Source organism: Magnolia sinica, chromosome 2 (assembly GCF_029962835.1).
Source record: "Magnolia sinica isolate HGM2019 chromosome 2, MsV1, whole genome shotgun sequence".
Lineage (NCBI taxonomy): Eukaryota > Viridiplantae > Streptophyta > Magnoliopsida > Magnoliales > Magnoliaceae > Magnolia > Magnolia sinica.
In genome coordinates this window covers 24,865,151-24,892,969 of record NC_080574.1, presented here as the reverse complement: position 1 = coordinate 24,892,969, position 27,819 = coordinate 24,865,151, and the positions used below count along the sequence as shown (strand labels likewise).

Sequence of the window (27,819 nt, the reverse complement as noted above, 5' to 3'; positions counted from 1 at the left end):
GCCCTGAGGGTTTCTTGGGGTGCTGCATCATGTGGATGGTTCAGATTTGGGATCATATCACCAACAATTGAATTGTCAAAAAGTCCTCATGAGAACTCGTGCGCAGCTGAGCATTCCTCTCTCTCTCTCTCTCTCTCTCTCTCTCTCTCTCTCTGTATATAAATATATATTAGCGTCACCTTGAATTTCTTAGGTTAATGCAAATTTCAGTATAAATGCAATAAACTGAGTCCTATACATTGTTAAAGTGTGTGAATGTGAGGTTCAAATAGGGTATGTTTGTCTTTTCTTTCATGCTTTTTACAATATTTTATTTTCAAAAGGGTTAGCTGATCACTTTGGTGGTCTCTCTCTCTCTCTCTCTCTCTCTCTTCTTCTTCTTCTTCTTCTTCTTCTTCTTCTTCTTATTATTATTATTATTATTGCAGATTTAGTGAATTTATTACTTCCACAGGTAAATGCCCTTAAAGCAAGAATAGCAGAACTAGAATCAAGAGATAATTCTTTGATCTTGTCTGGTGGAAAGCAAGATAGCAGTCTGGAATTTCATCAAGGTAAGTGTGCATTTCACCAGTGATACTATATTTTTAACTGCTTGGGTGCTTGTATCTTCAACATGAGCCTGGATCATATGATTTTACTGGAGCTTGCCATGTGTCTGGTTAGAAGGTGACAAGGTGGACAGTGGTGCTCCAAGGCAGTCTGTTCCAGGGAAGCCCTCTCCAAAAGAAGATGATTCAAGGAAGAGTTACACGCCTCATATCAAATACACTAAGCTTGAGTTCAAGGTAATTTTTCCATTCAATTTTTATTCTTTTCTTTGGTGCTTACTATATCACCTTATTCTATGGTGATAAGTTAGCCCTCCCGTGACATGCATAAGTTAGCTCCTGTACTCAAAATGAGGCATCATTTTATTGTCCATTTGTGTAGGCGATCCTACAAAATCGTGATTAAGCATAATCTTGATATTGGTAGGCACGCCCTTCACGTTAGATTTATTGCCATTAAATCACGCTTTCCTCCCCACAAATGGGATTACCAAAATTTTAGAAAAAACCTGAAACGCCACTAATTGCATTTGTGTGGAGAAAGGATGGTTTTAGTGCTATGAATCTGACCTGGAGGGTTTCGGTCCTACCAAAGACATGATTATGCTGAATTCCAATTTTGTAGGATCCCCTACCTAAATGGACCCTTAATCTTATAGCCTATGTTTATGTTGTATATGGAGTGGGTTTTGATACCCTTGCTGATACTATCTTGTTGCCTTGTTTACTATCAAATTTTTTGTATTGTCAGGCTGACACTTTCTTTGCTGTTGGATCACCCCTCGGAGTCTTTTTGGCTCTTCGCAACATTCGTATTGGGATTGGTAATTCTTCGTGCAAAACTCGTACTCTGATGTTTTTTATCCTTTATTTTCAGATCCTGCCCATTTATAGTTACAAAAGCAATAAATGTTTCTTTTTTGTTTGTACTGCGATACGAAAATAATTGCATGTATTTTATTTGAGAAATTTGTGGATTAGTTTGATGTGATAAGACTCCATGCTCAATCCTTTTCCTTAGACATGCTATGACACAAAGGCACCACCTTCTTTAGGTAGGTGATCGTTCACAACCATTGTGTTTTCCCAAGAGAAGAATAGGCTTTCTAGAGTACAATAATCTAGATGTTTGTGATTTGCAATAACAGAGAGTCATGGACTGTAGATTGGATGGTTCAGTCAAGTAAAAAGGCGGGAAACTACTCCAATGAGAACAGAATTTTTTATTAGGGTTAATAGGGTCTGAAAAGAAGATGGGAGAGACCTAATTATGCAGGACATGAAATTGGAATACGATATGCAAGATGTCAGGCTTAGATCATACTAATTCAGAAACAATAACATAAAATTCCACATCCCACACAAAAGTCCAAACATTCAAGCAAAGGGGAATCTGTACGGGTCCAGGCCTACAAGGGCTAGGACTAGATCAATAAAAATTATGGACCAAACAATGCTCAAAGGGAAATAGAAATCAACCACACATGTATAAGAATCAGTCCATAATCCAAGAGATTCCCCAATTTCAATTCAAGGAACCCTAGGGTGAAAAGGGGCAAATAAATTAGGGAAAACACAATCTAAGGTTAGGGTTTATGAAAAACAGGTATGAGAGGGTAAAAAAGGACGAAAACCTGATCTAAAAGACTGTTCCCGCGTATGGACAGCGGGCCTGGGGCGCTCGCACGTGCGCAGGTACCTAGCCACACATGCGAGGGGGCGTCGATTGCGGAAAAGCTCTCCTTGGCCCTAGTCGGCTAGGGGTGTGCTCCAAAACCGCGAAGTTTCGGGTCGATCCGAGCTACGGCTTGTGCGTGGTGCTCCGCTGAAGCTTTAGCCCTCCTGCAGGGCCAAAATCTAGGATTCTATTGTAAAGAAGAAAACTGTTGTAACAAAAGACGAATTTAAAGCACAGATGGTGTTAGAAGATGAAAGAAGAGAGATGATGGAGGATGGGGGTGAATCAGGATCAATGTGGCTTCGCACCACAGTAGTTAGCCTTTCGAAAAGGGAGGGCTTCGCACGCACTTTTGAATTCTTCCACAACTCACTAAGAGAGCAGAAAAATAAAGCAGGAATTTTTATTAAGCTTGAATAACTCAAAAGAACTACAAGGGGTGCCTACTTATAGGGAAAACCCTATATCCCAAAACTCGCGCCATGTGCGCAACCTATTACTTGGCGATGAAAGAAACTAAAATAAAAACCAAACAAAGAAATCTAAAGCGTTCACGATGTTCTAAATAACATGAATAAACAAAACTTAAAATATGAAATCAATCCGACTAGTGGACCACAATCATGAGATCCCATGATGGGCTTTTCTTGACTATCGGGTCCACTCTTTTGAATCAAAACTTCGTCTTCTAGCTAGGAGGCCCTCCCTGGACGTCGTCATCGAGCCAGATCGACGGTGAGGCCCTCCTTCGTACATACGTGCGTAGGGGGGGTGGTATGCGTGCACGTGCGGACGGCGTGCGGGGCGTGCGTGTGCACGATGTCCTCATCACGTAAAGGACTCGAATCAAGGTGGTGAGGAGAGATACAAAGGCTTGTCACTTACTGAGGTTAGGGCCTTATATTGGAATGATTGGCAAAATGGGATTGGGGAAGCTGAACCCAACTAACTGTAACGAGGTGATGCCGATGCTAATAATTCAAAGTTTCAGATTTTGTTTTTGATAAAGAATATGATTTATTAATATATTGCTGTATTTGCTGCAGCAGTTCATCTCCACCATTAATAATGCCCCAAAATTTCTAGGAAAGGAAAGTTCAAATGGTAGGTGCAATCTCCGGTTGCTCTAGTTAATTGGTTGTACATACTCGACGTAATCAGCATTGCTGGATTGTGGAATTCATAATTAATCATACTTGGCAGCAGCACATAGACCAGAATCGTGCCACTGATTGAACATATAAATGCTGTGTGATCAGCCAAATGGCAAATATTCTACACATGCTGGCTGTCCTGGTCCACTTGTCAAGAAATGCTTGCATTGGAGGTCTCGTTTGGGATTGGGCATTTGAGTTCCCAACAGTATTGTAAATACATGGATATTCTACTTAGGGCGCCACATCTACCTCCAAAATTCATATGATCCTTAGATGCCTAAACTTTTTGTTGTTGTTTCATCTGAAATAGAATAGAGAGACTTTTATCTCTTCAAGAATGAATGCAATATGGGTGTATGGACCTCTAAGGCCACATGTCGTAAGATTCTAGAAAACTCAAGTGAAATCTAGAAATCTCGAAAAATTAGTTATTGCTTACTAACACTTGTGTGACTTCAACATATTTACAATTATGCCACTATAGTATATCTACAATAGTGCTCTCTAGGCAAACTTATCCTAATACTCCCCCTCGAAGTGAGGGTTCCTAGAGATGAGGCACTCAACTTGCTCTTTAGCCACTGATAACGATCCTTCAGTAGCGCTTTAGTGAAAATGTCTGCAAGTTGGTCATGCAAGGTGATGAAGACATCAAAGCACCATTCAGGGTCTATCAGAGGGGGAGATCATCACCAGTTTCCCTCTGGATGGATGACCCTACGTGGGCCCGAGTGGACCGTTTTGAAGACCCCACATGCATTTGATGCATCTTCGAAGATTACACTAGGAAATGCATGTGGACTACAATCTTGAGGAGTCCGGACTGTTGGATCGAGTGCACACGTTGATCGGACCATTGGATCGCATATCAGGCCGTTTGACCACTTTTGATCATGGCCCACCTCGATCGCGGACACTTTAGGACTTAAGTGTCTTAGTTTTTATTTGACTTTATTAGGATTTGGTTTATTTGACGGTTTGGAGCTTTTTCTGAGCTTTGCTTTACGTTTTATTCTGGTTTTAGAGGTATTTTAGTTTTTTTTTTTAAAAAAAAACATTAAGTAGGGCTATTTCTGTAAATACAATATTGCCAGTTGGAAGAAGTGGTAGCCTTACAAGAACTTTGATTCGTTCTACCGCAAGTGAAATGGTCAGCATTGCCTACATGGTGAGGGCGTGCCTTCTAGTGTGAGTTTGCACATTGAATAATTAGATACCTTATCTGATGTCTTGAATAGAATAAAGAGACTTGCATCTAGGAAGATTCTAGAAAACCTAGGGGATTCTAGAGATCTCAGAAATTAGCTAGTTACATTTACGCCTCTTTAATATAATTTACAATTATGCTCATCATCATCTAGACCTTATCCCAACATATTTTACCATTGTGTTGCTACATTATATTTACGCTAATGCCATCCTGGAGCTACTTATGCAATTAACACCCTCTTCTTTACGAATTCATGCTTCATGTTGCTCTTGGTTAAGTGTTTGAGCAACAAATGTAGTTCATGAAGTTTCTATGAGGTAGCAGTATGATTGGACTGTTACATTAACTTCACTACAAATTGCTCAAAATATCAAAGACTGTAAGTGGGAGCTGAGCCATGAAAACTACTGAGTTCTTCTCAGTGGGATTGCCAACAGTCTGAACAATGTGTTGGTTTTGATCCACAGGGTTCCATAGACATGAACATACAAAATAAATGATATTTTTTCCTCATCATAATCATTCTTTCCGTAATTCTTATGTGTTCAACCCAGTAACAATTCTATCAGTTGGTAACTCTCGTCCTCAATAGTTCAAGAGAACCTTCTACGCAGCTTTTTAGCTGCTGCCTGCTTCTGGTAGAAACATGCTTACAGCTTTATTTATCTTGTCTATTTCTTTTTAGAATCTACGTATAGATATTTATGCTCTTCTATATATTATTTCATTGTTACGCTCAGTAAACTGGCCTCCCTATTTGTTACATGAAAGTTTCTCTTTTGAGAATTTTAGGGCATGTTTTGATTGGGGGTAAACTAGGGGAATGTGAGGGAAAGCAAAATTGTGACACAAGCAGATAGCAAATTTCATCAGCACCAGGATCAGTAAACCCTTTACACTTGTTTGTTTTGCATCTGAAAAGTACTGGATAATGCTTTCCCTTTGCATTTTCGTGTTTGGATTGTAATCCCAAAAAGGGATATCTCTTTTCCCTCCAACTTTGCCATTTAAAATGTCACATTAGATTAAAATCTATTTTGCCACCATTTCACTTTTTAGAGAAGTTTTTTCTCCCTTGTGGAGGTTGGAAAGGGAAAGGCAAGCAGTTTATTGCGACATTCTCTGCTTTCCAAGCAAGTACAAATATGTTGTTGACATAAATTGAATGTTTCCCCTAGATCACCCTCAATCCAAACATGCCCTTAACATATCTCTTTCTCATCCAGCACATTTAAACACATTGGCTATCGTTCTCTTTGAAATCTTCTCTCCCTCTCTATTTTTAGGCAAAGGGCAAGAGTATTGGCAAGATGAAAGGATTAGTGAAGAGATGCCAGCTTGTCGGCAAATGTTTAATATTTTTCATCCATTTGATCCTGTGGCATATAGGTCTGTCCATGTCACTGTATTTTAACTTCACGTATTAATGTGCTTCTCCATTCGTCACCAGCTTCTCTAACTGTACTCTTCAATGGTGCTATAGCTGTGTTATATTTGCTATAGGCCCACATGCACCTCTATGCATGTCCACTTTTGTGAAGCTGGCACTGTGTGACATCTGAACCACGCATCGGGTAGGTGTCATTATGCAGATGACCTGGTGAAGAAAAAAAAGCTGATCAACTCACGAGGTGGGACACATTTGTATATGAACACTAAGAGGTTTAAGAGAGCTCCTAAGGGTTCACATTCAACATACATGTGTTTCCCACCTTGTAAGTGCACCGGGCTGATTTTCGGCCAGGTTATTTACACAGAAGGGTCCTACTGATGCATGGTTGGAATGTCACATACTTCCATATTGCCATGTGTGGGCCTATATATAACTGCTGTTGACCCCACCATGAAGACTACCTTGTGCAAAAATCAGCCTGATCCACTCATCAGGTGGACAGCACCATAGAAAACAGTAGATAGCTGTTGATAAAATAAAAAGAACACGGGTGTGGCTCCACCTGATGAGTGGATTGGGCTTACTTTCCACTAGGTGATCCTCACCCTGGGGAACCTTTTAGACGAGTTGGATGCCGTGCGCACATGATAGGATTGAAAACGACTGCTCAGGATTATACCTTCATTATCAACTCTAAAAGCGTAGATCCGGTGCCGCCGTTCCTCCAAAGAAGAAGGCCTCTCTCCGATCTCTCTCTAGTGAAGGAGATGAGAAAACTACCTTCTAATCACATTATAGGGATATGATTAAAAGATCTAATAAGAGCCATCTGCGATGGACCACCCAAAGATAGGGAGAAGATTTCTCCTCCTTCTGTCCCTTTTCTCTTCTTTTTCTTTCCTCTCCTCTCTGGATGTCCGAGGAGGGGGTGGTGACGCCCAAGGCTCTCTCTCTTCTCCTCTTTAGGGATAAAATCTATTTAAAGAGGAGCACCATGTATTTAGGGTTTCAAGGGAGCATCATGTATGGTACTCTGCACCTCCACAGGATTCGGTATGCCTTACATTATCAAAAGCCTGTAAATCTGCCTTCCTATACACTCCAATTGGCCCAACTCCCTTCACTATCAGTGATGTCCACCCTTGGTCAAAGTCCCATGCCAACACAAGTGGTGGACAACAAAACAACCTAACCATTGAATGCCCATCAAGTTTGATAGAAACACGTGTATGATAAAATCAAAAGGATTTAACAGTTAAAACCAATCAAGAAATCTCTTTAAACAATTTAAGAGTATTGGCTAGCAGTAAAACACTTGATTGACAGTCCGATTATCAAGATCTAATCACAATTTAGTCCGTGAGACTAGTGGATCCCTTTTTAGTGTACTAAGGCTTCAACTGTATCATGATGTGTGCCTAATCACATCTGTGTGTTGGCTACAAATGTAACAAAAAGAAAATGTGTCAAGGCCCACCACAGTAGAATCATGAAGTTCTCATCCAACCACAGGTCTAAGGATCAACCAAAGTTACCGCATGATCAAGTCAATCCGCACATATCTGTAAGTCTCTTAGTTAGGAGTCTTGATATGATCTGCCAATACAAACATCCGATCAATTAAATTACTGTACTTGTCATCCAATGGTGTTTGCACTTCCACGTGGAGAAGTTCATTGGCCACAAGGTGGCTGATGGTGGAGATTAATCCATCCCAACTCATTGTAAGCTCTACATCATATGGAATAACCATATCAACTCGTCCTGTGTTGCCCACACCCGCTAGAGCGGTTATGGCATTTAGGATACTCAAGAATAGTGGTACCCCAACTCTCCAATCACCATCTAGGCTGTTGTCTCCACTTCATTCTTTCCCCATGGGCCCACTATAGAAAAACCCAAAGGAATCCCTTTAACCCATTTTAAAATATACATCGCATAAATTAATAAGAGAGGATATAAGCAAGCCACTAATGATCAAGTTCCATTCATCAAAGGGGTCACTAATGACCCAATTCCAATAAACTAATATCCAATTGGGTTTAAAGCGTGCATACACAACCAACAATCCGTGCATTGGGTGTGCCCCACCATGATGATGGGATGCCACAAATATGAAGCCAGTCCAATTATCATGTGCACCACACCATGTGAATTTGTAGGTTTGTGTGTTTTTCCATTGTTCAGGTGGCCTATCCGATTATTAGATTGGTCTGGGGGTAGGGCCACACATGATGGACAGGTTGGATGGCATATACACAGCTCTTCCAGCATTGTCGATGTTACCGAATCATTCCCACATGCGAGCACACACAAAATTTGTTAAAACACTATGGTCTCTTTTGGATATGAAAAGTGAGAACACATTATATGAATCTAGGGTGGGCTTTCATACAGAGTAGAACCACTTGTCTGTAAAGAATATATCAGCAAACGGCCCGTTATTATACCTTACCACAGGGGTGGAAAGAGACTGCACATCGGCTTTCAGGTAGAGTCTTTTGTTCTTAATAGTGATTCTTGGCAAGAAGGTATTATTTTAACTATATTTAAAATGTGACTCCTATGTGGTGCAGGAGTTCGCTGAAGATCTAGCTGCACGATCCCAAGCTGTTGTTAGTAACTTAAGCTCAGTGAAGGTATGCTCCATATTCAACTTCCATATTCAACTTTGAAAAACTAAATATTATTTTCTGACTCTGTATTTTTCCGGAAATTACACTGATTACGCCTGATTGTTTTGTTTTGAAAATTTGTAACACTTCATGATTAGATTGTCCTAGTCATTGGAAAATTGACAATCTACCCATGTTTCCTCATCGTAAAATTGTGCCAGCTACTATCTTAACGCTGTTCCCCTGTTTTGGGATAAAGAGACTATGTTTGGCCTGGACGTGAAGAGCTGGTTTGGGTAGAAAGTGGAAATCTGCAGTTCTCCTCCATTATGCATTATGTTATAATTTTAAACAAATTTACTCCATTCTACAAAATTTTCCTTTGTGATATGACATTTAGTGTCGAATCAGCTGACAGTGACGTGATTTTTGGTCTCTTCCCATAATAAATTTTGGAAAGGTGAAAATGTTCAAAATAATCCTTCAAAAAAAAAAAAAACTTGTGATCATTGTTTGGAGTATCCTCGATATTATGCGTATCACCAGCTCGGCGATACCGATACCGCTGATAGTTCAGAAATTCCACCAATGTTTATTTTTTACTCTATAAATTCCAGGTGTCGCTCGGCGATATTTCAATAATATCACCAAAAAAAAATTTCATTCCATTTTTTTATGGGTGCATGGTTGTGTGATGAAATGTGTGTTTGCATGTGTGTATATGCGTGCATGCATGTATGCATGGATGGATCATGCATGTGTGTTGTACGTATGTAAGTGCATGCATGGATGGATTGATCCACCATTTTCCACATGTTGCCCCAATGTTTCCCCGAGTCAACGATACATGCTTTTATACCCCATTAAAGGGAAACTTATTATTTGATTCCAAAATATACAAATATACACCGTTTTCGCAATTATTTTATTCTTAAATATGCAAATATGTGCATTTTAGCATCTCCTAAAGTATCATTGCCCCAAATTAAAGAGAAATTTACTATATATGCATTTTTATTTTATTTTGCAATTATTTGATTCCTAAATATGCAAATATTTGTTTTTTATCATCTCCTGAATTTGCATTGAGAAATTCCACCATTTCCTCTTGCTTTCTCAATGTTTCCCACAATCAGCTATACATTTCCAGGTATCAAGGATAATATCTGCGATACCAATACATGTTTCCGTATCCCCAACTAGCGAAACATGTAACGATACTGATACTACAATCACTGCTCATTATACAATGAGACATATATGCTTACCAAACACTTGAAAGGAAGAAGAAGTCCACATCTAAGTTCTAATTCTTTAGAAACTTTTAGCTACATTTGGAGGTTCACAGTATAAATTAGCATGAAGAACACATCGGTTAGTTTGAAGGTATCTAACATGGATGCAGCCACACATGTCAGTGTTGGGATTGAACTTGTTGGATAATTGATGTGTCTACTTGGAAAATCAAGTTGACAATATTTGGATATGCAGTAATTGCTTACCACTAAATGTAAATACAAAGAGATTTAGGAAATAAAATCTGTACTGGTGTGTGGTTCTATTATATAGGTTTATTTTGATCAGGAGTGGGGGGAATATTCACAAACAATGGAGGGAGAAGCATGCTTGTGTTCTTGGGTCTGTCAGGGATGGGCGATTCTGGTTGGGCTGAGTTGGAGGCACTAAAACTGGTTTGCAGCTATCTTTGGCGAAGTTTGGATCCTTGGACAGGTTTTTCATCAAAGGGGATTCAAAAAGGTGCCCATCATCGGTCTCTTGATTTAGGTTGCACCCACAGAAAATTACTTCAGTGTGAACGTGATGATGGGCTTGTTGGTACTCAGTCTTACTCAATGTTTTCTGTATCGTTATCGCGTAATGTATCACAACTTTGGGATACGGATACATATTAGTTATCACATGGGATGTATCGTTGTATCGCGTAATGTATCGTTGTTGTTGGGAAACATGGGAAAACATTGGGAAATTGGTCAAATTTTTCAATGGAACTTTAGGAATTGTTAAAAAAGACATCAATACACACTTAGAAATCAAAACATCATAAACAACAAGTGCACATAGGTTTCCTTTGTGTGGGGTCCTAATCTACGCGATGTATAACTGAACTGATGCAAGTATATTCAAAATCAATTCATATAATTTATAAATGTAAGAAGACATGTATGGAGACACAAGCAATACCTTCAAAAGAAAAAGAAGTAGAAAACTAGAAATATACTTGTGAATAATGTCTGTGGTTGTGGTTCAAACCTACATAGAGCTTTGTGGTGGCTCAAAATCATCATCTCCGTCTCGACAGGGCTGGGCATAGACTGCTGCTCTACAAACCTAGAATACTATGCCCAGGTAATAATAGAATGATACCGTTGAAATACTCGCTGACATAATGTTGGTACAGTACTCGTCCTCTCTGATTTGAGAAATTTTGGGAAATTTTCTAATTTTTTGCAAATTGGCCCATCGTCCTCCAAATCCCAAAATTAAAGTGTATGTAGGGATGATTTTATCAAACACTCCTTAATACTCTGAGATGAAGGCCAATTGACCGCTGATCAAAAGGGTTTGGATGGTTTTTTTCTGCCCTCAGACTTGGACTTTCCATGTGATATCTGTCGATATCGATAGATATCGTTGATACGCGATATCTGTGATATCATGTGATATATTGTACGATACAAAAAAATTTAGACACCACCTGTGTGTTTCATATCACACAAGTGGGATGCACAATATACCGTAGGATATATCAGCTGATATCATTGATACTGAAAACATTGGTCTTACTTAATTTAAACTCAGAGGTTTGTGTTTTGGCCAAAAATGGTGGTCAATGCAATCTGTGTGCATGACACTTATACATTACCTTGATTGGAAGTGTCCCTTTCTTCTTTTTCTATACGAGATCATTGTCACCTTTCAGAATGAAAAAAAAAAAGGTTTATTTGGAAAAGACAACAAGTTGTATTAGTTTACTGGATAATTTTTGTACTATTAAGAATAACTATTCTACTGGGAATTTGTATCAAGACATTTATCCATGATTCGGCATTGTGCCAGTGCCAATACCCATCAAACTATATATATCCATTTCTTAAAAGTGGCATGTTGAGATGGCTTCAAAGATACTTTTGAACATAAAGGATGGAGTTTGTGGTATGGGTGTGATAGTTGGTATTAGCAAATGTTGCTTTAGACAGTACATGTATAAGTAGTTTGCTTGTCCATTGGATCAAATAGCATATGAGCCCTTGGTTCCCTATATTTCAAATTCCAACTATGCACTTTCTTTTTCCTGCCAACATATGTTTTAAGGTACTTAGTGCTTCGGTCTTCAATCTATTGTGTAGTTGTATTTTCAATCTATTGTGTAGTCGTATTTCCTAACCGCGAGGCTATTTCATCAGGTCAAAATGCTCAGTGTGTTTCAATCAAGAAAGAAGGAAAAGATGGAAGGTAAGTGGACAGTGACATGTTGTTACACCTATTATTTTGTTCATACCTTCCATTTGAATTCATTGTTGACTTCGTGTATGTTATATATGAAAGCCATAGAGGATGTCAAAGTAGTAGAGGAAAGAACGTACGGTTCCATCATGATGGAAAGATTAACTGGAAGTGAAGATGGTCAAATTGATCACATGCTTCAAGTGAGCAACTCTATGAACTTAGTGCCAATGTCTTTGAACAGCTAACTGAATTATTATTTCATATCGGACCCCAATGTCTTTGAACAGCTAACGGCATTAGTATTTCATATCCGATGGAATCACTCCTTGTGCGCCTATTGGATGTGGGTCCTGCAGTGAAAATGGCAAAAATGTGATTCACCTGAGGGAATCTTTTTTGCTTTTCACTACAGGGCCTGCATCTGACAGGTGCTCATGGCTCTCTTTCATTAGGCCAGATCAGGCCTGTGGCCTCAGTTGCAGGTCTCAAGAAAGGACCATGAACATTGTCCCAATGAATTGATTGGACTGGGTAGCCAAATTTCTAGGGACTCATTTTTCGATGAATTTGGACTGTTAGCTAATGCAATTTTTGCATCTCTATAGTTGCATAGTGTATAGTATTTTGCAAATATTGTTATTTATCTCATCTACTTGAGTTTCCTTAATTCACTGTGCAGGACAAAACGTTTGAGCATGCATACATCTCAGCTATAGGGGCACACACGTAAGTATCCATATCCATATCTTTTTTTTTAACAAGTTATTTCTTCTTGTCAATGTTATACAACTAGCGAGTATTATGCAATGTTTATGAAACTGGACTAGCTACCAAACCTGAAACTGAACTAGATCAAATGCGATTGGACATGCAGAAATTATTGGCGGGATCCTGACACTGCACTTTTCATACTCAAACACTTATACCGCAATATACCTGAAGAGCCCGAACAACCCAACAGTCCAGGTAGCTCGGGTAATCACAGAAGACCTGCTGGGCCAATTTACCAGAGTGATGCCATTGATGAAGATCTTCCATTGACATTCTCTGACAAGGCATTGATCAGGGAGTTTTCGAGGAAAGCCAAAAAGGTCGTGCAGAGTCCCTAACAATGTCAAAGCTCTTCTGCTTAACAGAGTGAATGTAGCTTATGTTGCATCCTTCCCCTTTCCTTCTTCCCTGTAACTAAGCTCGCTTTCTTTTCTCTTGCTTCTTTGGGTAGACAAACGCTATATTTCAAAAAAAAAAAAAAAAGTAGAATGATATCCTGAAAGATAATGTATATACATAAGGGTCGAGGGATATTCATGTATATCTAACATACCTAATGAAAATATATGCATATGAAAATGTTAGAAGTTGCACCCTTGGCTTCCACTTCTTCTTCCTCCTCTTTTTTTTTTTTTTTTTTTCTGTTTTTTTCCCCTTTACGTGGCTTCTTATATGGAGAAACAATCCAATGTTCTCAGAGCACTGTTAAGTTATGGTGCTCCTAGTTGCGTTGGGTGTACTTGGACAGCCCAATCTAGAATTTCATGGGTTACTGCGTAAAACTCACACCCATCAGAGAAATTTCTAAGCATCCTATTAATAATGTGTATAAAATGGACAGTCGAGATCACTTGGAAAAATAGTAGAATCAAGTGCTTCTGTTTGGCCCTTGTTAAGGATCGATTATGATCCCATTAGAGTGGCTTCCATCAGACCATCAGAAGCGTCTGTAGAAGGTTTGCAAAGTGGGCCACAAAATGTGCGTTTCAGCTAATATCCTGTGGGGATTGTGGTGATCACTGGATCATCTCTCTCTCTCTCTCTCTCTCTCTCTCTCTCTCTCTCTCTCTCTCATGTTTGTCCTCATCATGACATACATGTACTCAACCCAGACGGTCACCGTGGAGAGAGGCTTGATCAAGCGCTGAGGTAGGGCCCAATGGATGAAGGATCCAGATCTCGCTTGATCCTCTTCTTACCTGAATGCATCTTTGATCCAACGATTGACAAGAGGATCCAGTCGTGAGCGTGATGTTTGTCAGAAATCGGCCACTCGGGTGGGCTGGCGGACAGGAAAAAGTGATGTTGGGTAAATGCCTGCCTTTAAAACATCCACCGTGATATTTATATATGCCATCCGTACCGTTCTTAAGTTCATCATTCCTGCTGGGATGAACTGAAAACACACAAATATTTGCCTGATCCAAAACTTGTGTTCCCATGAATGCTTTGACGGTGGACGTTCAATCCTCACAGTTTCCTGTCCTGTCGTGTCGGCCACTCTTTTTTAGTTTTGGATCTGCCTCATTTTTTTGGGCCTGTCCTAACATGATCTGAAAAACAAAGGAGTGGATTTCTCACAAACATCATGGTGGGCCCCACCTAGCTTCCGTTGCAGGAACTGCTTTTTAGCAGGTAATCCGCGTCCGTGAGTTTTGGTCTATGACCCATTCATCGGATGTGCCTCACAAATGAACGGCGGGGAAATCACACGCACAGTGGGAGCCATGCATACTGCATTTCTTCCCATCCGCACGAGAATTAGCCGATGCCACTCTTCCCTCAACTGCCTTAACGTTTAAACCACCAAAGGACCCTCACCTCATAGTGATATTACAGTTTTAACTTTTAACCACAAGAGATGGTTTTGATCCGTTACATATTTCTTTTCCGCCCCCTGTCATTTGTGTATGACATCCAAGCCGTTAAAAAAAAAGTTGGGTCCGCATCATAAACATCACCTCCATTCCTAAGGCGGGCCACACCACTGAAATCAATGGACGGCTGATATCTAACTCAATCCGTTTGTGGCCCACCTGATGAGTGTAATGTTCTAATTTTTTGCTCTTGGTGAACTTCAGGGTGTAGCCCATCTTTCTGACGGCTCGGATGTTCTAATTTACATGTTTCTTTATTGTAGAATATGTTAAGCATGCAAATTGTAATGCTGCACCATTTTTTAATTACCATGTGTCACTTATGAAAGAAATCCAAGCCGTGCAAAAAGGTGGATCCTGTTAGGAAGATCACCTGGTGGACAATCGAAGCCCATACAGTCATCAGGTGGGCCACAATTAAGCCTTTGGCCCCACTGTTGGAATTAACGAATAGCCAACGACCTGACCCAATACTCGGTTGTTCAGTTGTGGTCCATCAGAAGAGTGGATCGGCTTAAGCTTTGTTTCAGATAATCTGATGACTTTATCCAAGTTTTGTTGGAGGACTTTTTACCATTGGACGTCAGTGATTGGTTGGAACTGTGGGGTAGGCGGTAGGCCCCACGTCCCATCCATAGTTCCACGTTAAAGAGCAATAGATGAAAGTCAGATATAACGTGTGACATTTGCCATGACTTTATAGGCTTATAGCTCTTGGAAATTATATATATTTGGTGATCCAAACCGTTGATCTGGAATGTTTTGGACATCCTAATCTCTCTATCATTGGTCCACAAAACAGTAGTCCAAGTGTACGGACCATTTTCAAAGAAACAGAGCTACATTATTGAAAGCTGAAATAAAATAAAATAAAATTACTCCGGTGGATTTTTCACAGACATCCACGGTGGGGCCCACCTAGCTTCTCATTGGAGGAACTTAATTAATGCGAAAGGCAATCCGCGTCCAAGTGGAACTACCATGGAATCATTAACGGCCAGGAACAGGTCCTGCTGAACTTAAAATAACTAAACTGCCCCTATATTCTGTAACGACCAAAACAACCTCACGTTCACATACCACCCACCCGTTTCATCCCTCCACAAATCACAACCACCACACAAAAGGACGCTACACGTGGCAAACACCCATTCACCCCATCCATCTCTATCCAATCACACTCCAAGAGCTCCACACAAAATCAGGATCTCTGCAACGGTTTTCCTCGTCTTTCTCCGTATAAAAGCACCATTCCTATCCAATTCCCTCCTCCTTCCAACACAACCAGGAACCAGAGTAAAACAGATTTGGGAAAGGAAAACCTTTTCAGGATTCTTTGGAGAGGGGCGGTTTTCCGGTGCTGGAAAATCGCTCTCTTTCCGACCATCCTCTACATTACGCATGAAAAAACCTTCTGCAATTGGATGGGTAAGGATTCCAGAAACTGCTTCTATTATGCGTACGATACATTAAGGGTAAAAACTCTTTTTAAAAAGAAAAGGAAAAGAAAGAAATCTTTTCCTTTTACCGTTGCGCAAATAATTTCAGTCTCTCTGTTTTTCCTGTGACTATTCAAATCCGTTATTTTTCATCATCTCCTCCACGAAATCTCAGTAATCCATTCTTCACAGCGGATTTCCCTTCTAGGTAATTTAGAGAGACTGAGCACGTAGTTTTTATCGTCGGCAGTTTCAATCTTGCACATATCTCTGGTTTTTTGGTTGTGGGTACTTAAAATTCTGTTTTCACCCCTCTTTTAAAAATCTCGTTGACAGAATCTGTAAGCATTCAGAAAGACAAATAACCTGGTTTCTGGTTGGATTCTCCATCAAACATAAGAAGACCACCACCCACCTTTCTGCTCTTCTTCTCAATCTTTAACAAGGAATCCAAAAATGGCGGGAAAATATTCGAACTCTCTTCGACAAATGGAGTGGGTAAAGGGGAATGCAGTTGGGTCTGGATCCTTCGGCACTGTCAACTTGGCCATGAACAAATCCAATGGCGAGCTCTTCGCTGTCAAATCTGCTTCATCCGGGTCAGGGTTTCAATCACTGGAGAATGAGGCAGACATCCTAAAGAACCTCAATTCGCCATACATCGTCCGGTACCTTGGGCATGATGTTTCAGATGAAGCAAATGGCGAGCAGACATTCAACCTCTTCATGGAATTCATGGCTGGGGGCAGCCTGTCCGACATCACAAAGAAGTTCGGTGGTGCTCTTGATGAGTCCGTCATCCGGTCGTACACCCGTGGGATCCTCCATGGGCTTGCATACTTGCACAGGAGCAGGATTGTGCATTGTGATCTCAAATGCAAGAATGTGCTCTTGGGCTCATCTGGAGACATCAGGCTGGCAGATTTTGGTGGCGCCAAGAGGCTGAATTCTTCAAAAGCCAACACAAATTCAAAGAACTTCTGGCAATCCATGTGCGGCACTCCCCTGTGGATGGCACCTGAAGTCCTGAGAAATGAAGGGCTAGACTTTGCTTCCGACATCTGGTCTCTGGGATGCACGGTTATTGAAATGGCCACTGGGAGTCCTTGGGGTGACGAGGTCTCAAACCCAATGGCAGCTGTCTATAAGATTGCATGCAGCGATGAAACCCCTCAATTACCACCCAACTTTTCTGCAGAAGGGTTGGACTTCTTGAGGAAATGCTTGCAAAGGAACCCAACATCAAGGTGGAGCAGCGAAGAATTGCTTAGCCATCCTTTTGTTTCTGGGAACACATCTGGAAAGTATTCATCAAAGGAGTATGCCTACTCACCAACAAGTGTACTCGATGACCGAGGATGGGAATCAGATGGATCCGAATCTCCAATTGCAGAAGAGCTTCCAGCACGTATGCCATTCTTGAAAAGGTGCACAAAAGAAGAGAGGCAGATGACAAAGCACCAAACACAGATCGATATTGCAGCATCAGAGTGGGTTGACGTTAGATCAGGTTGAAGGCTTTCAAACACGTACAAGGCTTTAGGAAACTGTAGATTGACAGAAGAGGGTCTTGAATGTACATTATTTAGGCTAATGTTAGAGAAGTGGACTGTTCATATCTTTCCTTCGCTGGAGGCACTTTTCTATTCTCTCCAGATAGAAAGGATTTCAAATTGATATGGAATAGCAATTACTGATTATTATATTACATCCATCAAAAGCTGCATTTAACACATAATAGCTGCACTGCACTTCCATATGCTATAAAATGCTTACAAGGGCGGGAAAACTGCAAAATGGAGAAGAAACACGCAAGAACCCATTTTCATGCTCACGGCACTATATTTCCAGATTTATATAAATACTTGGACTATAATCCATTTCAATAGCTTTCTTTGAACGTTTCAGATTTTATTTTATTTTTCCCTAAGCCTAGACGTGTGTACAAGCCATCCAATCTACAGCCAACCACATGAGCCCCATGTGGTACATGGGTGAAATATCCAAGTCATCCATCAGGTGGGTCACATCGTAGAGGCACCTTGGTACAAAAATCAGGCCCACACATCGATCACATGGGCAACAGTTCATGAAAAAAATGGTTGGCTAGGGGCAAAAAATTGGCGAACTTTTTTCTAAGCCATCTATTTATTGCTAGCATTGCCGTCCACATGATGAGTTGAGGAGCCTGATATTTGGGCCAGGGCATCTAAACATGATGGAAACCACCTGGTGGACAGCAAGGATTTCACACCTGTGTGCCATGTGCGTACATATGGTGGCGTGTAGGATAGTGGCAAATCTCATTCTCCAGAATTTCTTGGTTCAGGAATTTCTAGGGAGATTTTTTAATTTTGAGGGCTACATCAGGAAAATCATAATCAAAATTTAAAAAGTATTTACTATAAATTAATAAATAACTTTATGTTTCTTATATATAAGTATATGATGAACTAGTTAAAAATTTTAATAATTTTCTCATAATATCGGAAAAAAAAAATCACAATAAAATCAAAGAAAATAAAAATTGGTGAGACATAATGTGATAATGTTGTTTGGTTTATTTTTCAGGAGAATATTGTGAGATTTTTAAGATCTGGCAACATTTGTTGCAGTGGTGTCTAGTTGGGAAGCCTTGAACATGCAAGTGGGGGGGCTTACCAAATTTCTTATCCTTTTTCTTGTTATTTTTTGTTCTTTTTAATTTTATGCTTCATTTTGTAATCTTCCTTCCTTCCCTTCCCACTCCAACCGAATTTCACTACTCCAGAGTTGCTTCACTGAGTTTCCTTCTCTCAATCAACTCAATTCAGCCCCAAGGATCACAGCACACTTGGGTGACAGGTCAAGAGAATCACCTGAAGTTGAGACTCGTAGGCTCATAGGCTGAAGGAGAAAAAGAAAAAACATTGGAAAATGGTAATTCAGCAAGTTGAGTTGGCTTGTCCTGTTGGCTGAGTCAGACCCAGCTCTGTTGCTTGGCTGTGTTAGCATCTTTCTTCACTGGTTGGTTCATTCATGATCTTTAGCTTTCCCATCCTTTCCATGGAAGTTCTTAGTTCCAACTTAAGTCCAAAGTAAAAAGAAAGAAAGCAATCGAAACTTCAAAAGAAGTTCGTGAATGTTGGTCCCCAGAGAAAATCAAGATGTCCTAATATTTTGAATCGGGCTTTTCCCTTATCATGCTTATGTTGGTGATAATTTGAATCATGATTGCATAAACTCAAGAAGACGACACAAAGGACATCTCAGCAAGTTAAGATTATTCAAGCAAAATGAACTAGAGTTGTCAGAAAATTTTGGCTGCTACTCTTCTTTGGATTTGATCAATCATATTGGCACCGCAGATAGAATAATTGTGCCACTAAAACCACAACATCCAATGCTTTGGCTGATTTACAGAAAACAAGGACTAGCCACTGATACAAATTGCAGATATTACACCTTAAAATCAACCAAATTCTATCAAGATACATGTAAATGATGATCATTAATTTTTACAAGACCGACATACCCATCTATTTCACATTTTACCTTTATTAGGCTGTCTTCACAATCGAAATTTCAGGCATATCTTTGTCTGGATGTCTACTCGATGTCTTTGATAGCATCCTGCAACATGGATGGTTGTATGGTAAGTTGACATTAAGCATCAGGTGCCGCACTCATGTTTTGAGAAGCCTGGGCACAGAATTCAGCTGTCGTACTCATTTTTATTGAGCACCAGTAAGCCAAAGGACCAAAATAAAAAGACTATCACCCCAAATAATCCCAAGTATCAGGGTTGGTCTCAAGGTGTTGTCTGAGCTGGAAGGACTAGATCATTTTATGCTTACATTGGACTGCTATTTTAAAGGGGAGATGACACAGGAACTCTGTCATAACAGCAAACTGGTGTCTGAACACATGGTGAGAGATGGTGACAACTAATTTTTTGTGAATGAAATTTCGATAGGGACATTACCTTTGCAATTCGCGTGACATAAGTTGCAGCCAATGCTGTAACTAAGAGGCCTAGGCCCAGTGTCAGTAACTGACCATTTCCTCCTGGTAAACCCACATCTGATTCTTCTTGCTGAGAAGTTAAAAAGAAACCCAATACCTCACTTAGGGGACATCCAACATATTGATAAAATCAGGAAAACTAGTAGTGCATGACAGAAGCCCAAGACGGACAAAACTCCAAATTATTAGCAGAAGCGAAGAAGTTTGTGTGCATCATTTTGGGTGGGTAATGATGGTGGTGGTGGGTGTTTGGTGGTGTGTGTGTGGTGGGAGGGTAGGTAGGGTGGTTGTTTGCTTGCTGTCAGTTCTCTGCAAGCGGCAAAGCAGTGGTGCAGCAGGATATTATCTGTTAAGAATTCCCACTTGCCCATTTTAAGCTCTGAATAGAAAGCAAGGAATAGATCAATCCTTGTTTGGATCATCGAGCACATGAAGTGGACCATGCTTTTCTGTTCCTTCTTCTGAAAGGGTAAAGCAATTATTTTATTAGGGCCTATTTGGGTGGCGCGTTAAATGGCGTTCAATGTTTAGTCCATAAAAGTAGTTTAGGAGTGTTTGGACCATGCTTATTGTCCATAAAAGTAGTTTAGTCCATAAAAGCAATTATCTTATTAGGGCCTCTCTGTGTGTGTGCAATGATTTATTATTGCAAGGTCAAAGCCAAAAGAATACAACATGAAAAAAGGAAAAAAGACCAAAACAATATAAATAATTTAAATTTAAAAATTTTTATAAAAAAAACTACCTTATTGCTTTAAGCAGATTCCTGTTCCTTTACATTCACCATCGCCTTTTTGAAAACATCAATTGCCCAACTTCTTCGATTCCAAAAACATCTATTCCGTTCCTCCCATACAGCCCAAATTCCATCCAACAAGGACATCTTCATCGAACATTCCCTTCCTTGTCAATTCCTCCCCCATCCCATAGTTTCAAATTCTGCAAAAGAATTCTCCCATACTTCTCTACCGAAAGGACAATGAAGGAAAAGATGGTCCACTGTCTCTTCATCTGGCATGCCTGACAAACATATATTGGTTATCTTCATCCCTCGCTTTCGAAGATTATCAACCGTTAACACCTTCTTCCTTCCCACAAACCAAGCCAAAGCCGCTACTTTATGAGGGGACCTATAAAACCACACCAGGGCTATGTGACTATATTCCTTTTTTGATGAAGACCCAACCATAAAGTTATAGAATGATTTGACTGAGAATTTCTCTGATTTATTTTGTACCCATATCATAGAGTTCCACTCTCCCACTGATTGCATAATGTTTTGAAGCATTTCCAACAATTCAATCATTGCTTCTTCTTCATCTTCCAACAAGTTTCTTGTACAGTGGAGCCCAAATCACCTCATTCCCATGTCTAGAAAAACAACCAGGCAACCGGTGTATTCTTATCCACCGAAATCCTAGCCAAACTACGAAATTCCTCTTGAAGAGGCTTATCTCCCATCCAAACGTCCACCCAAAATGGATACTCCTTCCATCCCCCAACGAGAAACCCACCACTTCCTTAAACTTCCCTCTCAAACCTGCTATTGTTTTCCAAACCCCCGAAGCTTTATATAAAGAGGACTCTCTTATCCGCCTACCTCCATCCTCTAAGCCATATTTTTTGTATGAGTTGTTTCCACAGAAAAGCATCCTCCTCACCAAGACACCATAGCGATTCCCCCAAAAGCACATTATTCATCACTTCCATACTTCCTATTCCGGCTCCACTTTCTTCGAAAGGCTTGCACACCTATTTCCATTTCATTAAATGAAATTTCTTTTTATCCTATTCTCCTTGCCATAGGAAACCTCACCTAATTTTCTCCAAACGATTAGTAACCATCTTTGGACATTTGAATAACGATATATAGTAAACTAGGAGATTTGACATAGCCGCCTTTATCCACGTTAATCTTCCCCATTAGACTCAAATCTCAATATATTGCTTATCTTTTTCAAGTTTGATTGTGTTACTTGTGTAAGTTTTTATAATTTTTTCAAACAAGAGTACAAGACAAAAGTATATCAAGACAAGTTATCAACTACTCTACCATTTTACTACCAAGTACCAACCAAGTCTTCAAGGCTCCTACAAGGCTACATCACAATTTAGTGCTCGGAGTTCAGATTGAGGCATTTACGTACATAGCATTCTCTTTTTGAATGTCACTCCTACTTTGCTCAGAACCAGCAAGCAAGCTTCAAAACGTATGAGCAAAGGAACGGCCTTTTTGACGAATGGGAGATCCTATAAAATGACAAGTCTTCCTCGCTTCTATTAGATTAGACAACTAGACTTGGGTACCTAGAAGTAGACTAGACTCTAATCTTCATCTCTCATCATGTCTTCTTCCCAATCTTCTTTTTTAAAACTGAAGTATAATGGCCAGGGATGTAAGTGCTGGTAGCATAGGCTGGCACAAGCAACACCAAGATCAAATGCAAGAGTATGTCCCAATGTTACTACAAAAATTCAAAAGGAAATCATGGAGTATGTGGACAAACATGTTCAAAAAGGCATGACAGTTCGGTACTGAACTCATGGAATGTAAAGCTTATGAGGATATTGGTGTACATGTTTATGTTGTTGATATCGATAATGATACACCTATGTCCACAAGGCGATCTAGACCACCAGCACCCAAAGGATCTAATTGGCATGGGCCAATGGATAAGTGGTATAGATCACATCCCGAGGAAGTAGTTGACCAAAGGGGAAAAGGAAACTGAGCCACTCAAACAATACTTGAAAATTTATATAAGAATAAAGATATGAAAACCACAATTTAGTACATTGATAAGCAGTTAGCCAGTGTTGCTTTCAACGCTGTTAAATTGAAGAGCTTTAAAGTTATGGTTGAAAAAACAAGTCAATTTGGACTTGGACTAGCAAACTTTCGCATTATGAAGGGAAACTTGCCTCAAAATGAGGTTGAATTTACTAGAAACTATATCGCCAAATACAAAGAGGCGTGGAAAATCTATAAATGCACATTAATGGTCGATGGATGGACCGATAGATCCAGTGGGACGTTCATTAACTTTCTCGTTAATTGCCTAACTGGAATTATGACCAATTACCACATGGCATAATATTTATTTAAATTATTAGATTTGTAGTTGCGGAAATTGGAGAAGAATATGTTGTCCAAGTTATCACAGACAACATAGCCTCTTATATAGCCATCAGTCACCTACTTATGAAAAATGGCTGTCATTTATTTTGGACTCCATGCGTGGCACGTTGTATACATTTGATGTTAGAAGATATAAGTAAGTTATATATATTAAAGTGATTGCCAGGGCTAAAAGAATAATTGTATTTATGTATAAACATGCCCTTCTACTCCATATGAGAAAACAAATTAGTTGTAATTTATTTCATCTAATCATCACCCGAATCACAGCAGCCTTTTTTTAACACTACAAAGGTTGTATGAAAAAAAAAAAAAAAAACTTAAAAAGATTTATGGTGTCGGTCAATCGTAATTTGTTTCGTCCAACAATCACCCGATTCACAACAGCCTTTTTAACACTACAAATATTGTGTGAAAAAATATATATAACTTGGAACGCTTTGCAGTGTAGGCCAATTGGAATATGGGCCTTAGTCAAAGAAGACCGAAGGAAAGGTAGTCCAACAAACTATTATTTTGCAATCACTTTGGACACAAGTGCTAAAGGCATTAAAATCATCAAATCTCTTGGTAGGCGTGTAAGATAGGTAGACAGATGAGAAGTCACCAATAGGATACATCTATGATGCTATGCAGAAGGCTATAAACAAATTTATGGGCCACTTTAATTATAATGAACATGATTATAGGCCCATATTATATATTATAGATAAGAGATGAGACAACTAGTGTCATCTCCATTGTATTCGGCTGTCTACATCCTTAATCTGGTTATATTCTTCAATTTCGCCAATCGAAATGAGGCAGAAGCGACGCATATGGTAGACTTTCTTGATGTTTTGAAGAGAATGGTTCTAGATAAAGATGAACGGGATAGGATTTCTACTCTACTAGACGTATACATAAAAAGTGTAGGGATTTTCTAAAGAGACATAGTCATCGGGCATAGAACTATAAAATTGCAAGTATGAATATCTTAGCAAGTCGCTCTAACTCAGAAATAATTTCTTACGATCTACAAGGTCTAACTTACATTAATTGTTGTTTGCATAGTTGACCGGTGGTCAATGTCTGAAGTGGACCCGAACGAGAAGGATCTAGCACCCAAGAAGTTGGCCATGAAAATTATCGGCCTTATAAGTTTTGCAAACACTTGTGAGCGCAAGTTGAGTACATTCAAGTCATAGGTTTTTCAATTCACTCCTCAAATGTTAAATTTAGACTTTAGAGTGAATATTAAAACTTAAAAGTATGTATCTGATAGTATTCGCTAATTCACTTTCAATTGAAATGGTATATAGATTCACATAAAAAAAGGGATCGTTTTGAATAAAAGAAGCTAAATGACATGGTCTTTGTCCAATATGACTAAAAACGATTCCAAGCTAGGCGAGAAAAGCCCGATTTCTATGATCTCATCTACCTATGTGATTTGAAGACAAATAGTGAGTGGCGTGTAGAGACAGACCTGATATTTGCAGGCAAGGACCTACCATGGGCCTAAGTAGAAGATGCCACATTTAGATTAGCACCTGGATAAAGTTCTCAAATCAAATGCAGAGAAGAGGGGCAAGCACAAGGCCTAGTAGCAATCAAGGCCAAGAAATAGATGAGATTGAGGAGATTAAAAAAAACTGATAATTAAGATCAACCATTGGATGTGGTTGGACAACTACTGCGAACCGATGACGAAGAAACAAAAGAAGATGAAGTATATGTCAAAGAAGGGGATGACTCTGATGACAACGATGATGACAATGATGGTGGTGATTATGTTGTGCCACAATGGATTAGGAATTAATGTGTATAGTATTAGCATAGTAACCTATTTGTAATTTTTAATTTTCGAATTTGTAAGTTGTAATTGTAACTAATTTGTAGTTTGAAAATTGTAATTATATTTGTAACTTTGTAGTTTTTTTACTGCTTTTGTTTGTAGTTTGTAGTTTTGCTACATCAACTCATCAATAAAATTTCTATATTTGTAGTTTTTAGTAAGTTGTTACTTGTTAGTTCACTTGTTGATTGTTGTAGATGGTCTAATAGTTATTTAGATGTAAATACAATCATGTAATGTAACAAGCTATAATAAAATGGGTAAAAATTAAAATAAAATCTGATCACTTGTATTAATTAAACAGTTTTTCATGATTTTGTAGAATTTTTTCCATTTTCTCACCCTTTAAAAAAAAAAAAAAAATTTTAAATAAAATCTGATCACTTGTATTAATTAATCATGTAATGTAACAAGCTATAATAGATTTTTTTTTCCATTTTCAAAAAAAAAAAAAAAAAGCAAAGGGGGCTAAGCAATCTCTTATGTAACTAACAGACATTCTACACACATGCCATATTAGCACGTGTTGCTTGTAAAGTGCAAGTGGAAGAGATTCACTCAGGGTTAGCATACTTTCGGTTGAACGTGGAATGTCACTGTATTACTTTCTTGAACTAACTGAAGCATGGAAAAGTATATGCCACTTCCAAAACTCTTTCAGATTAGAAGATTTTAGGACAATAGATGTGCAATGCCCCAAACATTTTTCAAATTGGAAAGACAAACGTGCCTGGCCTTGTAATGGAAGTTTGGTCCTACTAATGAAATTTTAGGAATATGCAAAATTATAGGTTTAAAGGTGAGCAAGCGTTGGTAACTCCATCCAAACAACAATATAAGGAAAAAAAAAAACAGGTAGTCACCAAACAGCATTTCCAGATAAAGTGAGTTTTCGAGAACTGCACTCTCAAAACTGTGTTTTCACATAGTGAAGTTTTCATAAACCAATTTCTAGAATGTCATCCAAACAGGGCCTTAGACTAGATAAATAACCAAACAGGTTCATTTATTTCTTACTAGGAAGCAGCATGTTTATAACTTACCATAGAGAGGCCAACCACAAATATTGATAAGATTCAAAGCGGGGAACGAGTGTTGCAAAGATGAGGATGTTGAGATGGACGTGCAAGAAGACTAAGGAATAACAGAATTAGAAATGAGGCTGTTCAATGCAGCCCAGTAGTAGTCAAAATGAGAAATGAAAGTGATAGAAAGAAGATTGAGATGGCTCCATCATGTTCAACAAAGACCAGAGACAACTCTGGGAAGATGGGGAACTTTGATTAGGGTTGAACGTCCTGAAAAGAGGATGAGAGGGAGACCTAAAAAGATGGCGCAATCGGCTGATGGGAAAGATCCGCCCAAGCGTAGGCACCTTCAATCTAAACACGAGAACCACACGAAGTAGAAAGAAACAAGCTAGAAATTTTCATTCAATTCAAAGGTGCCTTCATACTACTCATCGCAGGCCCTTATATAGGCTTTTGAAACGTACATAAAAGGAAAACACACAATATCATCGACAACAAATGACTTATTACAAATATGGACAAGAGATAAAAAGATATAAGAATGCATTAAAAATGTTTTACTAGATTATTCTTAGCTAGCTGATTGATTTCGCTAGCTAACTACCTAAATAGGAGGCTTGAGCTTCCTTGTTGATTGGCCAACTGTTGGGCTTGGGCTTAACAGGCCTGGGGCTGGCCCATGGATCGTGGGCCCGAATCAGCCTGAATCAAAAGACTTGGCCTTGTGGTGGTGAGAAGGAATATGAATTCTTGTTCACTAAAGATAGGGCCTTAGGAATGATTGGGAAAACGGGATTTGTAAAGCTGACCCCAAAAAGTTAGGACAAGGTTCTGATGGGGATCATGAGGATGATGACTCAATGCAAAATTAATTTACAGGAACCCAGCATTAGATACTGTGGACCTGAGCATTTACAAAGATAATAATGTCAAATAATTCAGCAATGGATATTCATAACAGCTTTCAAAGCAGTAATAACTTTTGACTACTAATGAGATACTTTAAGAGCACCTGTACTGTATAAAATATTCACATGTTAAATTCTAAAGTATTTGTCAGGAAAGCCAGAATTTTACAGGGAAAAACTACTAACAACTCAGGTTCCAGGATGTTTCGCAGGATGGTGGTTGTCTGTGCATATTAGTCAGGAACGTAACAGAAAACAGATAAGTATCAGTGGACCATCTTTGTATCCACTGCCCTTTTCTCCTTGGAGGTTTGGTCTTTGATTCTCGGGTGGTCAAAGGTTTCTTGAACAAGTCGCATTCCATCAACAGCCTCTTTTGCTCATGGCATGCTGGTGGAGGTGGGTGTGTAGGCAATCGGAAATGGAGGGTGGCTCTCTTAGCAGTTTTGTGGGCTATCTGGGGAGAAAGGAATTCCAGCTGTTTCTGCAATCAGAGTGAGTCGAGTTTCGGGGTTTTCAATAGGGCTTTGTTGTATAGCAGGTACTGGGTCCCTTGAAGGTTGTGGGCTAGGATGTGTATTTGTGTCCCTTTCTTTTTCTTGTTTTCTTTTGTTTTCTGTTGTCTTTTGTTTTCTTGGCCGTTGGCACTAATAAATTGCATCATCTTTCCAAAAAAAAAAAAAAAACAGAGATAAGAAGAGTTGCTCATAAGCGAAGAATTTCAAGAAGGGATAACAAAT

General features: G+C 39.3%; 3 protein-coding genes across 18 annotated transcripts in view; 2 read left to right on the top strand and 1 right to left on the bottom strand.

Annotated features, from left to right (window-relative positions):
• Nucleotides 1–13,436, top strand: part of LOC131236707 (phospholipase SGR2) — a 50,081-nt gene extending 36,645 nt beyond the window's left edge. For 5 of the 16 annotated variants that reach the window (XM_058234076.1, XM_058234075.1, XM_058234079.1 and 2 more), the window contains 10 exons: nucleotides 455–554; nucleotides 667–788; nucleotides 1,303–1,375; nucleotides 5,883–5,985; nucleotides 8,387–8,480; nucleotides 8,566–8,628; nucleotides 12,030–12,078; nucleotides 12,172–12,272; nucleotides 12,752–12,798; nucleotides 12,947–13,436. In XM_058234076.1, the coding sequence (XP_058090059.1) occupies nucleotides 455–554; nucleotides 667–788; nucleotides 1,303–1,375; nucleotides 5,883–5,985; nucleotides 8,387–8,480; nucleotides 8,566–8,628; nucleotides 12,030–12,078; nucleotides 12,172–12,272; nucleotides 12,752–12,798; nucleotides 12,947–13,181 (987 nt within the window). In that variant the 3' untranslated portion in view covers nucleotides 13,182–13,436. Of the gene's footprint in view, nucleotides 1–454; nucleotides 555–666; nucleotides 789–1,302; nucleotides 1,376–5,882; nucleotides 5,986–8,369; nucleotides 8,481–8,565; nucleotides 8,629–12,029; nucleotides 12,079–12,171; nucleotides 12,274–12,751; nucleotides 12,799–12,946 lie in introns of those variants that run through there. The other 11 variants (XM_058234077.1, XM_058234078.1, XM_058234081.1 and 8 more) reach the window with 11 other exon arrangements.
• Nucleotides 13,437–15,618: 2,182 nt separating this feature from the next.
• Nucleotides 15,619–17,674, top strand: LOC131224438 (mitogen-activated protein kinase kinase kinase 17-like). Its single transcript, XM_058219883.1, has one exon. The coding sequence runs from the start codon at nucleotides 16,616–16,618 to the stop codon at nucleotides 17,672–17,674; it is 1,059 nt and encodes a 352-aa protein (XP_058075866.1). The 5' UTR covers nucleotides 15,619–16,615.
• Nucleotides 17,675–19,445: 1,771 nt separating this feature from the next.
• Nucleotides 19,446–27,819, bottom strand: part of LOC131224422 (uncharacterized) — a 45,348-nt gene continuing 36,974 nt past the window's right edge. The window contains exons 7-8 of the mRNA XM_058219882.1: nucleotides 20,124–20,234; nucleotides 19,446–19,771 (exon numbers count right to left, since the gene is read on the bottom strand). Coding sequence (XP_058075865.1) covers nucleotides 19,748–19,771; nucleotides 20,124–20,234 — 135 coding nt within the window. The 3' untranslated portion in view covers nucleotides 19,446–19,747. The remainder of the gene's footprint in view (nucleotides 19,772–20,123; nucleotides 20,235–27,819) is intronic.

Excerpts from the sequence above, each read along its gene's own strand:
- LOC131224438 (XM_058219883.1), top strand. The coding sequence starts at position 16,616 with ATGGCGGGAAAATATTCGAACTCTCTTCGACAAATGGAGTGGGTAAAG.